We start from the raw sequence: 12,224 nt of genomic DNA on the forward strand, positions 1-12,224 counted from the left end.
ACATATTTTTGTGTTGTAGTAATCCAGAACAGACTCCAGATTGCTTCATATCATGAAATTGTTCTGAAATCACAGCATGGAAGCTGTGCATGTGTTTCATTCAAAATATATTTTTTAAATTATCATACTAAAAGTGTTAGCCAAAAGTCACTAAAAGTGTTAGCCAGTTTTATATAACACCTTGTATATAAATACTGCACAGCTTAGAACTGTCTTTTTATAAAAACATCCAGCATTCATAAATTAGCTTTTCATAAAATAGCTTTGAAATTTGGGCTTGCTTTTCTAAAGAAAAGCAAACTTCAGCAGAGCCTGCTTTGAATTAGACAAGCTTATGTCAGTGCAGTATGTTTTTGGCAAAGAGCTTTATTAAGAGTTTTATTTAAATTAAAAATAAAGATCTTTTAAAATCCTACCAATTAAGAACACTGTATGCCTGCCTCCTTTACTTGTTTGCAGCCTAAACTTACAATGGCAAAATGCAGACGAAACGTGGAGAATTTCTTGGAAGCTTGCAGAAGGATTGGAGTGCCTCAGGTACGTATTTCTACTATCCTGATATAATGTTTCAGGTGCAGTTTTGTTTGATGCTTCAGAAAATAAAACCTCCTTTGAACGATTTGATGAAAACAGAATTATTAAAAGTTTAGAAGCTTCAGTTATAAGCTATGTCTTGCAGTATAGATTAGACTTATCTTGCATTGTCTCCCAGAGCAAAATGAAGTCAGATATAGTTTAGCCGAGGTCTGATTCACTTACTGCTGTGCCTCAAATTCATAGTAGCTGATGCAGTTTGAGTCTGCCTTTAGAATTGCAAGGTATTTCTATAAAAACAATTACATTTTCTCAAGATTAAATATTTGACAGCTTAAAAGTGGGATAAAATTTGGATTATGTTTTGCATGTGTTTATTTTTATCACAAAGCTTTTCATGTTCCTTCAGAATAATTCTCTTACGTGAATGTCTTTACTGTCTTACAAGTCGCAGTATTATTGGCCTTTCTCTGATGGTAGCTATCTTTGCATAGATCCTAATTCTTTTGTTATGTACCAGTGGTAGAAGTCTATCTTCTGGTATTCCCTGTCCTCTTCTGAAACTTGGAAGACCTAGCAGGTGCGAACACACAAAATAGTCCATCTGACTCCAGTTATCCTGTTTTATGCTGTCCTGTGCTTTCCACTTTGTCTTATTCAGCAGCTGTCTCAGTACAAATAGTTTTGATATGTCATGTTTTTCTTAATCTTTCTTCTAGTGCATTAATTGATTTGGTTTCTTATCCTGCTAAGCATTAGCGTTTCTGTTGTAGGTGCTGTTTTCTTTCTTTTGTATTGTGAAAGGGAAAAGCAGACCCAGTGACTCATTTCCCAGCTATTTCTAAAAGCAAAGTTCTCCAGTCAGTCATGCAGTATTTTCTGGTGTTTTCAGATAGCTTCACTTGCAGGCATTTGAGCCATTGGGATTTTAAGATAGCATATTTATTGAGGTGCCTGGCAATTTCACATGACTCAGTAGTGAATCGTGTTGGAATGTGGTAGGGAGTTGTAAGTGATCATTAGTATTTTGAGATCCTGCACTGTTTTGGTCCTCTAAGAAACTTCAGACTTTTACTCCAGGCAGAACTGCACAATATAAATTCGTCTGGGGCAAAATTGTTCAATTCCATCCCAGCTTCCCTATTTATAGCTCCCTGAAATATGAAGATGTAATTTTTATGGGATTGCAGTAGAGAGCAGATCACTGAAATGACCCAGATTTAAAAACAAACAAAAAAGCCATTCACGAAAGTCCCCTATAGACCCAGTCTGCTACATCTGCTACACCTACTGTCTAGGACCCTCCTGTTTTTCTCATATTTCTTGCTTTAATGTGAAAGAGTTCAAGGAGAGTGTCTCTGGGGAAACTTACTGAAATACCCCCACCTGAACTCTAAAGTTGCTTTCACATGTCTACATTACATAGCTACTGAGATGTGAACATAAGATATCTGTACGCAAGAATGGCATGGCAGCCTAGTATATTTTTCTTGAAAAGATGCCTGCAGGTATTTCCTTTCATTTAAATTCTGATTACAAAAATAAAAGGCTTTCTGAAAGTATGGATCTATGTAGAAATACTTACCTTCTAAGAGGAGGCTACTTTTAGAAAATGCTAATCACAGGCACCACATGGGAGCAGCTATTTCTATAGGACTTTGATAGTTAAAGCCCTTGCATCAGAAGAAACCGACAGTTCAACAGATTGATATGTGCATCTAGATTGCACTGATTTACAGCAGTTACCTGTGTGAAAGGGAGGGAAAAAGATACACAGTGGGAATAGTTACAGAACACTTAAACTCTAATTAGTAATAGATATTTCTGCAGGATACTGCATTCAAGCATCAGTTACACATAAATAATCCCTTGTCCTACTGTTTTCATTAACTAAGATATATGTGGAGACTTAGCTTTGGTGAGTATTCAGTGCCAACAGCATCTCGGAAACCTGTAGCCTCTTCATTCCCCCTGGCGAAAAATGGTTTTCACTAAATCATGTGTAAACTGCTATGTTTTTAACAACAAAGAATAGTTACATGTTTAAGCTGTACAGGTGACAGACACCTCACTGAACAGTAAATATTTGCATTAAGTAAGTTCTTTGCAGTGGGAGTCTTGCAGATTCCTTTGTGAGAATTAACCAGCTGTGATACGCTTCTCGAACATGTAGGTTATATCTGAGATGTCTGATGACTGACTGCTTCGTGGATGTTGCTATGGCTAACTGACTGACCTTTTTTTTCTGTTTTCCCTTCCTGCTCACACACTCTGGACAGGACAATCTTTGTTCCCCTTCTGACATTCTTCAGCTAAACCTCAGCGTTAAAAGAACGGTTGAGACTCTTCTTTCCCTGGGGACAGATTCAGAAGAATCCAGTCTTGTCTCCCTTTCCATTCAGCTCTGGGGCTTTGTGGTGTTTTACTGTACTCTAATGCTAACGCTCTGTATGTTCTATCGCTGGGTCTTTTTTCTCTAGCCAAAGGATAGTGTTGCTGCTTCCTCTCTCCATCACTTCAGTGCTTGGGAAAGGATTTTGGTATTTGTCAAGACTCTATGAAGTGCTTTCTTTCCCACTGATGGGACAGAGGTGGCAAGTACAATGTGCAAACACATTGGTGCACCCACATGACCATCTGTGACATAATTCACATTTGTATTTGCTGTGTCATATGTAGCAGATATAATGCTTTTACAAGGGAGGAAGTGCTGTCCGTGGGCTAGAGCAAGGGACTGAGGTTAGGGTGCATGCTATAGTCTGCTGACGAGTGATGTAGTACTGGGAAAACTGCATTGTCAGTTTGTGCCTCAGTTTCCCCATCTGTATAATGGGAATTGCACCCACTTTGGTAATTGCTTAAGGATCATCCGATGAAAAATGTTAAAGAATGCAAAGGTGTTTTTTTCAACATCAGTGTTCTTGATTAGATCTCACAGTCTTAGGAGACATGGTCTGGTAAGTTTTGTCCACAGGACTTTGTTACTGATATTTTTTTCCTTATCCTGCTTCTGAGAGCATTTGATTTCTCATATTTGCAGACTCTGGTGTATTACTTTGAGTCAGGATTTGTAAAATAACTGTCAGAGAATCCTAAGCTACTTGAGCTTCAGAACAGATCAAGCCGGACATTTTCAGAAAATTGAGCTCTTCAACAGCTTTGAGAGAAACGTTTTCTGGCACAGAAGGTAAAATCTTTAAAATTCTATCAGATGCCAGAGAATGTCATAGCACTTTACTGTGCTCTGGATAAAACTTAACAGAAACTTCTTGAGTTGCCACTTGATTGTGGGTGCTGCAACCCGTGCTTGTTCCATGCTTATTCCCTTCTTCCTCTTACCATGTCATTTTCAGAAACCTTTGTATCATACAATTGCAGAAATGTAAGTCCTGGCTGCATGATCACTCTTGACTGTTTTACAAAACTCAGGTAGTCTTCCATAAAGCTTCAAAGCTTTTCCGTCCCCAGGAAAAGCATCCTGGTGCTTTAATGCTTTAATGTCTCAGGGACACCTCAGAACTTCAGGGTACTCCCCATATGATGTGTAGAAGACCATGTCTCCTCAGAGTGTAGATTGATTCAGGGAACTCTGCTCAGAGACAAGTGACGGTAAGTGTTAAGTAAAATGACTGTTCCAAATGTGTTTCAAATAAATTTCTGTTATATCTGAAAATACAGTAAATGGCTTGTCAGCCCGGTTGAAGTGGTGTTAGCATTCTGACATTAACCTGGCAACAACTCTGAAGCACAGTTTAAGATACACAGGAGTTTAGTTGCAAATGTGGTCGCTACCAGTAAAAATGTGTTATGTGTACATGGATCTCACAAGCTCTTTTAACATAAAGTGAGTATGTGATAAAGGAGCAAGTAGAGGAGTTGATGCCCTCTTTCCAAATCACACAAAGGGTTCTGTCCAAGCAAAACATTTTTGAGGAAAGAGGGGACCTTTGATAGGAGGAGATTGTTTTATTTTTAAATAAGCTATTTTTGCACTGCTTACTGGTATGAACTAAAATGAACTCAGTTCCTATGTTTCTTAACTTCTTCTAATGAACACTGTGATGAAAGCTGCAAGGGGTTTTACACTAACAGTGCCTTCCAGTTTTTGAATTTTGTTTGTCATGACCGTCTGTGGTATGGAGTCATTCCAAAGCTTTTCCCGTTATCTGTTTGCATACATAAGAAAAAAGATAAGGCATATTTGCTCAAGTTTACAAGTATTTTCTCAAAAAGCACAATTTTTTCAAAATAACATGAATTTGCTGGAAGATCATATGATCATATGGCTTACTGTGAGAATTTCAGTCTGGGTTCATTTGTTTTCTCTCTGCTCTGAGCTTTGCCGGAGGAGTGTTGGCTGTCATTGTTTATGCTGAAGGATTTCTTTAACATCAGAAATCAGTAAAGGTTCAAAAAGTGGAGAAATGCAGGTTGCTGTGGAAATAACACATGAAAAATAATCTCTGTAGCTCTATAGGAAGGACACACTTTGGTTATTTTCTGCAGACACAGAGAACTGTTGGACATGTATCCTGACTGTTGCGGAGTGAGAATGGCCAGGATGTGCCAAGGACTTACGTAGGATGAGGCTTTAAATCCATCTTAGACTGGGAATAGCACAACTTTTATTAATAAACACTTTGAAACCTCTTTTTTGCATTTTGCGTATTACTCTTATTCCTTAGAATGATTTTGGAGGTAACCTGCTAAGCAGGTGTACTTCTGGAAGATAAATGAGGAGTAGTGACTCACACATAACATAGGATGGATATTTGCCTATAAATATACTGTCAATTTCTCATTGTCTTGACCAGGAGAAATGGCATTTTCTACATTTATAATCAAGGTTATTTCAGTCCTATGTAGAAGCAAGGTTTTTTTTTTTCTTTTTCTTCCATAAAACAACTTGTGCTTTCTGCTTTTTCATGCCTTCTAAGGAATTTTGTAATCATGAAGATCAGCACACACATACAGACAGAAGGACTTCAGATGGGCAGTGTGTCTCATGAGATGAGAATTACTTTTGACATTTTCTCTTAGACTTGTTGCACAGTGTTTCCATAGCACACACTAGTATTTCATTCTCTGCTTTAAAGCAGGTCTTTCCTCACATTTGATAGCTAAACAGGCTTGCTGCATGAGTGCTCCCTCAAAAAGGCAGTTGTGTTTCGGAAAGGAAGCCACGGTTCCTTTCCGTCATCCATCATGTTGAAGCAAAGCTGTCCCCCTCAAGTTCATCTACTTTTGGTTTCATAAACTGCTGCCGTTTCAGTGTGGGCAGAGATAGAGGACAACTTACTATTCCCCACTTCTCCCACAATCCTTTTTCAAATTCTTATTTATACAATTTTCTGATAAACAAACACAAGGATTACCCCAAGGCCTCCTCCGTTGAGTAGTCAAATTCATGGTTTATTAGTCACAAGCAGAAATTTCATTTCATACCTCTGTGTGTGTGTGTGCTAGCTGTCCATAACATTTCATATTTCAGTCACCTTTTGCTTAATTTTTTTTTCTTTTCAGTTGAGTGGTTTTCATCCATTTTGTTTTTGTCTTTGTTTTGTTCCCCATTCAGGAGCAATTATGTTTGCCTCTACATATTTTAGAAGAGAAGGGTTTGACACAGGTAGCTGTGACTGTCCAGGCGCTCCTGGAGCTGGCACCCCCAAAGCAGCAGCAGCTTCACCACTTGTCTGCTGTGTAAAGACCTCCGGGACTTTTGGGTTACCTTGGCTAAGCAGAAGGACGTGAAGACTTTACTGCCCATGCAGTGCATCCAAACACACAGAGCTCTGTTCTAAGGAAATGAGTTTCCGTGATTCCTGACAGGAATGTTTTACTTCATTTCTCCATTTTTTTGGAGATCACAACAGTTTCCAATAACAGGTTTATTATCAATATTTTCGCCCCTTATTTAAAAAAAGTAGAGTCCATTGGGAGGAGGGCAGGGAATTCCAGTGGCTGGCTGTTGGAGCCAGCCGTAGAACTGACCTTGTAGACTGAAGACACAGGTGTACAGTTTGGAAAGCAATTCCTAGAGGAATTCATATGTAAAAAAAAAAAAAAAGGATGTTGCTGCAGTGGGCACATGGGGAATGAAATTTCTTTCCTTCCCCGCAGGGTTCAAAGAAAGGGAATTTCTTTGCTTCCGAAGAACAGCAGCTATTTCTATTACATATAAAAAAAATTGCAACACACAGTCTTAACCTGCAGTGCTTGATAACAGGGTTGAACCTCATGCAGCTGTAACTTGTGTTGGCATGTCCTCATTACTTAAAATTTAAAGGAAAAAAAAAGGATTAATTTTTTTTTTCCCAGGGGAAAAAATACTGCATGTTTTCTCTGCAAGAAACATCTTAGTAAAAGATACTAAACCAGAACTGTTCAAATTGTATTAATCACATTAGCATTCTTGCTGGGTTTACTTTCTGTTTGGGTTTTAACATGTCTTTATCTGAAAATTTTTCCAACATCAGTGGAGGGAGATCTCCTACCTCCTCTCACCTCCCCTTCTGGTCATGTAGGGATGTGTTGGTTACTCAGTAGTTTTGTCAAAGGATGACTGGATGTCATCAAGAACCGTGTATGTATTTTCACTGCATTGTGAAGAATCACAGCTTGCCATGCTAATCATTAGAAACCCATTATCAAATAATATATTTATTAGGGGCTGAAGCATCCCATGCAGACATGCCAACCCTGGTGAGTGTCCCAGCCTCTGAGAAATTCATCATTTTAAGAACAAAATTACTGAATTTCCACAGTTGGGCTGTGTATTGCCAAAGCAACAATCTGTTGCAAAAGGTAGCTTCTATTTGTGGGTTTAACAAGGCTTTAATAAATAAAGCCTTTTATCATTGGGATTTATGTAGAGATGCACCGGTTTTACAAAACTACTGTTACTTACTTCCTCTTTCCTTAACATAAAAATGGAAATTCAATATACAGAAATGGGAGAAGCAGCTGACAAGTTTTGCATTTTGCTGGAAAATTGACCTGCGAAACAAAGACTAGCTCTGTGTGCTCTGGTCCTGGTGAGGAGGCCAAGCTCACTACCAGATCACTTATAATAATTACATTTTTTTTCCCCAGAAAGACCTTGCAGAATCCAGTTCTTCACCCATGCAGTTCCTTTGTTAGGTTTTGGCCATTTTAAAGCATCCCAGAACGTTATGCTACTAATAGATGGTGCATGGGGTCTGAGACCAACTTCAGGCATCAGAGGTATTGCATCTGGGGATGTATTTGGAGCACAATACACTAAGAGGATTTCATGGGGATAAAGGAAGGAGAAGAAATGGGAACAGGCTAGCTAAAAGTCACTTTTGCTGAAGTAAACCTGCCATGGGAACGCTGGCAAGGACTGCTCTTAGCTGGATTTTTCCCTTTTTTAATTTGCAGTTTTGTTTCCACTCTGTTTTGCTTCATATATTTCTTTCAAGGTCCATTGTGGTGACCGTTGAATCCCTTATTTCACATAATTATTCCAGTTGCTTCTTACTGGCATTGGCTGATCATGTTGCAAGTGGAGAAGAATGCCTGAAGGGTATTTAAAACTGCACAGCTGAAAAGAGAAACCTTTCCCTACCGGGTAAGCACATTGCCCTGAGCCCTGCAAGAAATAAAAATGCCAATAATTTGCAATACACACAGGAAGAGAGCAGCCCCATACAGACATACTTTCCTCCTTAAGTAGGTCTTGTGTTTCACTTAATTTCACTTGCAAGGAGTGTTGGTAATTCTTAAAGGATTACATAAAGGTGTCTGAAGTCTCTGCTGTAGTTTGCTGAGTGGAAGATTCTGCCACTTGCAGCCAACAGTACAGACCACAAGTGTTTCTTGTATGTTTGTCTCTGCACATAATTTGAAAGAGGGGGGCACCGACTTCATTTTAGTTTTCAACATTAAGTCATTTGTATTGTTACAGGGGCATGTTAACTTTTTAATATCGTGCACCCTTTGTGGACTATTTAAATATTCCCATTTTAAGAAAACCATTCCCTTCACGGAATTGTGAGGGAATTGTTTGCTCCAGTCCAATGGGAAAATGAAACTTAACAGTATTCAGATTAGTGGAAGTTTCACATTTCATTAATACTAGTTTTTAGGCATTAATGGGGTGGTGAGTTGAGCGTGAACACAAGAAATGGCCATTTCCTATTGTATCTGGTTAACACAGCTACTCTTCTGTAACGGGCAGTGCGTACGCACAGCAGTTGAGTTCATGTGAGGAGCAATGTTTGCACGGATGGGCAGGGGTTGCATCCCCAGTATCGCTTACTTTGTTCTAGGCAACGGTTTGCTCTGGCAGTTTCAACGTATGTGTTCATGTTAGTTGGACGTTTATAATCCTGTCTTTTCGTGCTGGCAAACACTAAATCTTGACCAGATGTTTTGGACAAAAATACAAACCTGAAGCTTCATCATATGGTTTATTTAATGTATTCTACCAAAACCAACTTCAGTTGTGTTTTGCAAAATGGGTTGGGATTTTTCAGTGTATTTATGTGCAATTTTTGTTGTGTCCCGTGAAAAGAATATTTTAAAGAAAACATGTATAAAATTCTATTTTGTACGTTAAAGCAAAGAGGCAATTGTCTTTCCTCTCTGGGGCATTTGTGTTGGAGGATGTGGGAGGAATCCATCGGAGTGTTTTGTGCTTGCTGGTGTTCGTACACTGACTCCATTGTGTCACCATCCTTCCTCAAGCCACCTCGAGCACTGAGCCGCATTTGAGGCTCAGCAAGGTTACACGCTCGAGATGGAGCGGCCTGGGTGCTTGGGAGTCCCTGATGGCTTTGGGGTGGTCGGGGCAAAACAGTCGGGGTTTGCGTCTTCCTCCTTGTGGAGGGGGAGGCTTTCGTAAAGGCCCCGACCTCGGTGGCCTGCTTAAAACAAATCACAGATGACTTTTTACAGTGCCGAGAACACCTCTGTTCTTCTTGGTAGTGACACAATGGCAAATGGTATTTTTACCCTTTTATGACTATAAATTGTTCTTTGAAAAAATGTTTTAGAAACAGAGGACTTTTAAGGTGAATTTGGACATCTAAAAAATTCTTTTGTATAGATATTGTGATGTTTTACAAAGTGATCTAATTTTGTTATTTCTGAAAACAGTGTAAACATGTAATTAATAGAGTAAAGGATTTTAAAGCTTCATCCCATGCTGTATGTCTGTAAATACATTCCTTAATTTCTAAGTCTGTTACATATAAATGTGTCTGAATATTGTTTGCTTTATTTTAAATTGCCTGTATTCTGCCAGTAGTGTGAACTTCTAGCACATTGACAATATAAAAGGAAACCATGGGTAATTTGAAATAAAGTTTTAAAACTTACATGAATTACAGTATTCTTCCTGCTGGTTTTCTGTTGCCTCAATGAATGTCACATCCTCCATGTCAGGTGTTTATTCCCCTTCCCCATCATCGCAGTTGGCAGTTAATGGACCTGGTTTGTTTCTCTAGTTTTCATAGTTAACCAGGATGGAAAAATTCCAGCATTTTTACACACATTCTGCAGCCACCTCAGCAGCTTTTTTGGGGGGATATTTTTAACCTTCCCCAAATGCTGAGAAGCAGCAATTTTGTACAGAATCCTTTGCTCCGCCCTCCCCACCCCCCCCTTTTTTTTTTTTTCCTTCTCAAAGTAAAATGTACATTCTAGGTTTGGGGAGTTTGCTGCTTCCAGTACTGGGGCTGCTTACCGGTCTTGTCTTTTGCTTGGCTTTATCCTATCTTGGGTTTGATCTGTAAAACTTGCACCCCCTGCTTCATGCCCCTGCAGCATTTGAAAGGTTTGTTCTTATTAGCCAAAATGTTTACTCCTCTTTTCTTCCCTCCTCATAGCTAGTTTTTATTTCTTAAAAATAAAGTAATGCAAGGCCTAGGAATTGCCAGAGATCCACAAACCCTCCCTACTTCATACACGCTGCATACTCCCGTGGTACTTTTCCCTGCTCACCAAGCTGCTTCAGCGTCCTTTTTTGACCTCCTGGTGACTCCATCAGTCACTTGGGACAACTCCGTTCCTGCCTTCGTGAGGGCTCCCCAGCTCTCTCCTGGTGTTCATTTCTTCCTCTCAGTCTAAAGCCTCCTCCTAACCAGCTCCTCAATCTGCAACATTTCTTCTCCACTTACCTCCCAGAAAACCAGTTTCTCCAAAGGGCTTCTGATTTCTGGTTTTCCTTGCAGAAAATATCATGCATGTGCATTTTGATCCCATCTCTCCATAGCTGGAAAAAACAAACAGTGCCAACCCTGGCAAAGTTCCTCAAAACTGCCGGGTTTTGGGACACCGCTCTCTGCTCCCATCGCTTTTTCTCGCTGTATGGCTGCCAAGTACAGAACTCCACTGCGGTTTCTGACTGAGCAAGGTAAGGCGAGGAGCACCTCTGGATCGGGCTGGTGCGGCAGAGGAGGCTGGAGGAGCTGGGCGGATGGATGGCAGGGTGGCCACGGGCCCCAGGCAAGGCTGTGCTGTTCTTACCTGGGAGGCGTAAGCTCGCAGGGGTTCAGTCAGGTTAAAAACCTTTGTCCCTGTCACAGGATCACCCAGTGGCCAGGATGCACATGTTGGGACTCTATAAGCGATTTTGGCACTCCCCACCTTACTGGACTAGCAAACCCAGTTCTACTGTTGCTTTTTTTTTTTTTTTTTTTTTGTTATGTCATCTTTGAAAGAAAAAGGACCCCTTCGCCTGTACACACAGACACGGAGCTTCCTAATTTTGGAAGCATACTGCTGTGCCCATGCAATTTATGGGTTTAGGTTTGTTTGGGTTTTTCTTCTTTGAGATACCAGTCACCAAAATAGAAGTTGTGAATTATTTCACGATCCAGTGCAGTGTGCTAACTTCCTACTGGCTTGTTCACTGCAGCTCCAGGGACTTGATGTACCATAAAAACAAGTGCTGTTACGCTGGCGTCAGGAACTGGGACTTGAAGGGGAGCCTGGCCTTGGCAGAATCCCTGGATGCAGAGGATTTTTCAGAATTATATTTTATTCTCTGCTGAAAATCAAGCAAAGCCCAGCCGATGCCACGCTTCAGATTTCAGTTGGTTGTATTACTAACGCATGCCTAGAGTTCGATACAGTGGGGATTTACTGCCCCTACGTTCTGTCCCACTTTTTCCTTAGCTCAAAACCTCTGAAGAGTTTATGATCAAACTTCATTCCCTCCATCCAAACAGGTCACCTGTTAACACCCACCACGTATGGAAAATACTAGTCCTAAATTAAATATACTAAGTCAGCAGCGCATGAAAAAGAAGAGTTAAAATTAGGAGCATAACTCTCGTGGTTGCTCTGAGGCACCTCCTGCAATAAGGAGCCACAGTGCAGACGTGGGGTGTAAGCACAGTCCTGGCTCAGCTCCTGCCAGCATCGGACTGGAGTGATCCCTGTCCTTACCACAGCCTGGGGACCACGGAAAGTGAGCGAATGTGTTCACGGCTTCGGTACCAGTGCTGGAACAGGAATGCTTTCTGGTTTCAAGTGAGCGGCAGTGCAGCAGCAGTAATACCAGTAGTTCTAACACAAGTTTGCCTAGAGCGTCTGCAACCAGCACTCCCTTGACAATCGACTCTGCGTGGTAGTTGGGCACCAGTCCCCTCTCTCCTGTTCAGAGAGAGATCTGAACCAAAGGCGCTTTGCTCGTGATTTCAGTCATATCATTTGAACTTTAG

General features: G+C 40.5%; 1 protein-coding gene across 1 annotated transcript in view; it reads left to right on the forward strand.

The window, feature by feature from the left end:
* Window positions 1-3,093, forward strand: part of LRCH3 (leucine rich repeats and calponin homology domain containing 3) — a 62,265-nt gene extending 59,172 nt beyond the window's left edge. The window contains exons 22-23 of the mRNA XM_059822502.1: window positions 460-537; window positions 2,814-3,093. Coding sequence (XP_059678485.1) covers window positions 460-537; window positions 2,814-3,014 — 279 coding nt within the window. The 3' untranslated portion in view covers window positions 3,015-3,093. The remainder of the gene's footprint in view (window positions 1-459; window positions 538-2,813) is intronic.
* Window positions 3,094-12,224: the final 9,131 nt, after the last annotated feature.

This window comes from Gavia stellata, chromosome 11, assembly GCF_030936135.1.
Source record: "Gavia stellata isolate bGavSte3 chromosome 11, bGavSte3.hap2, whole genome shotgun sequence".
Taxonomy (NCBI): Eukaryota; Metazoa; Chordata; class Aves; order Gaviiformes; family Gaviidae; genus Gavia; species Gavia stellata.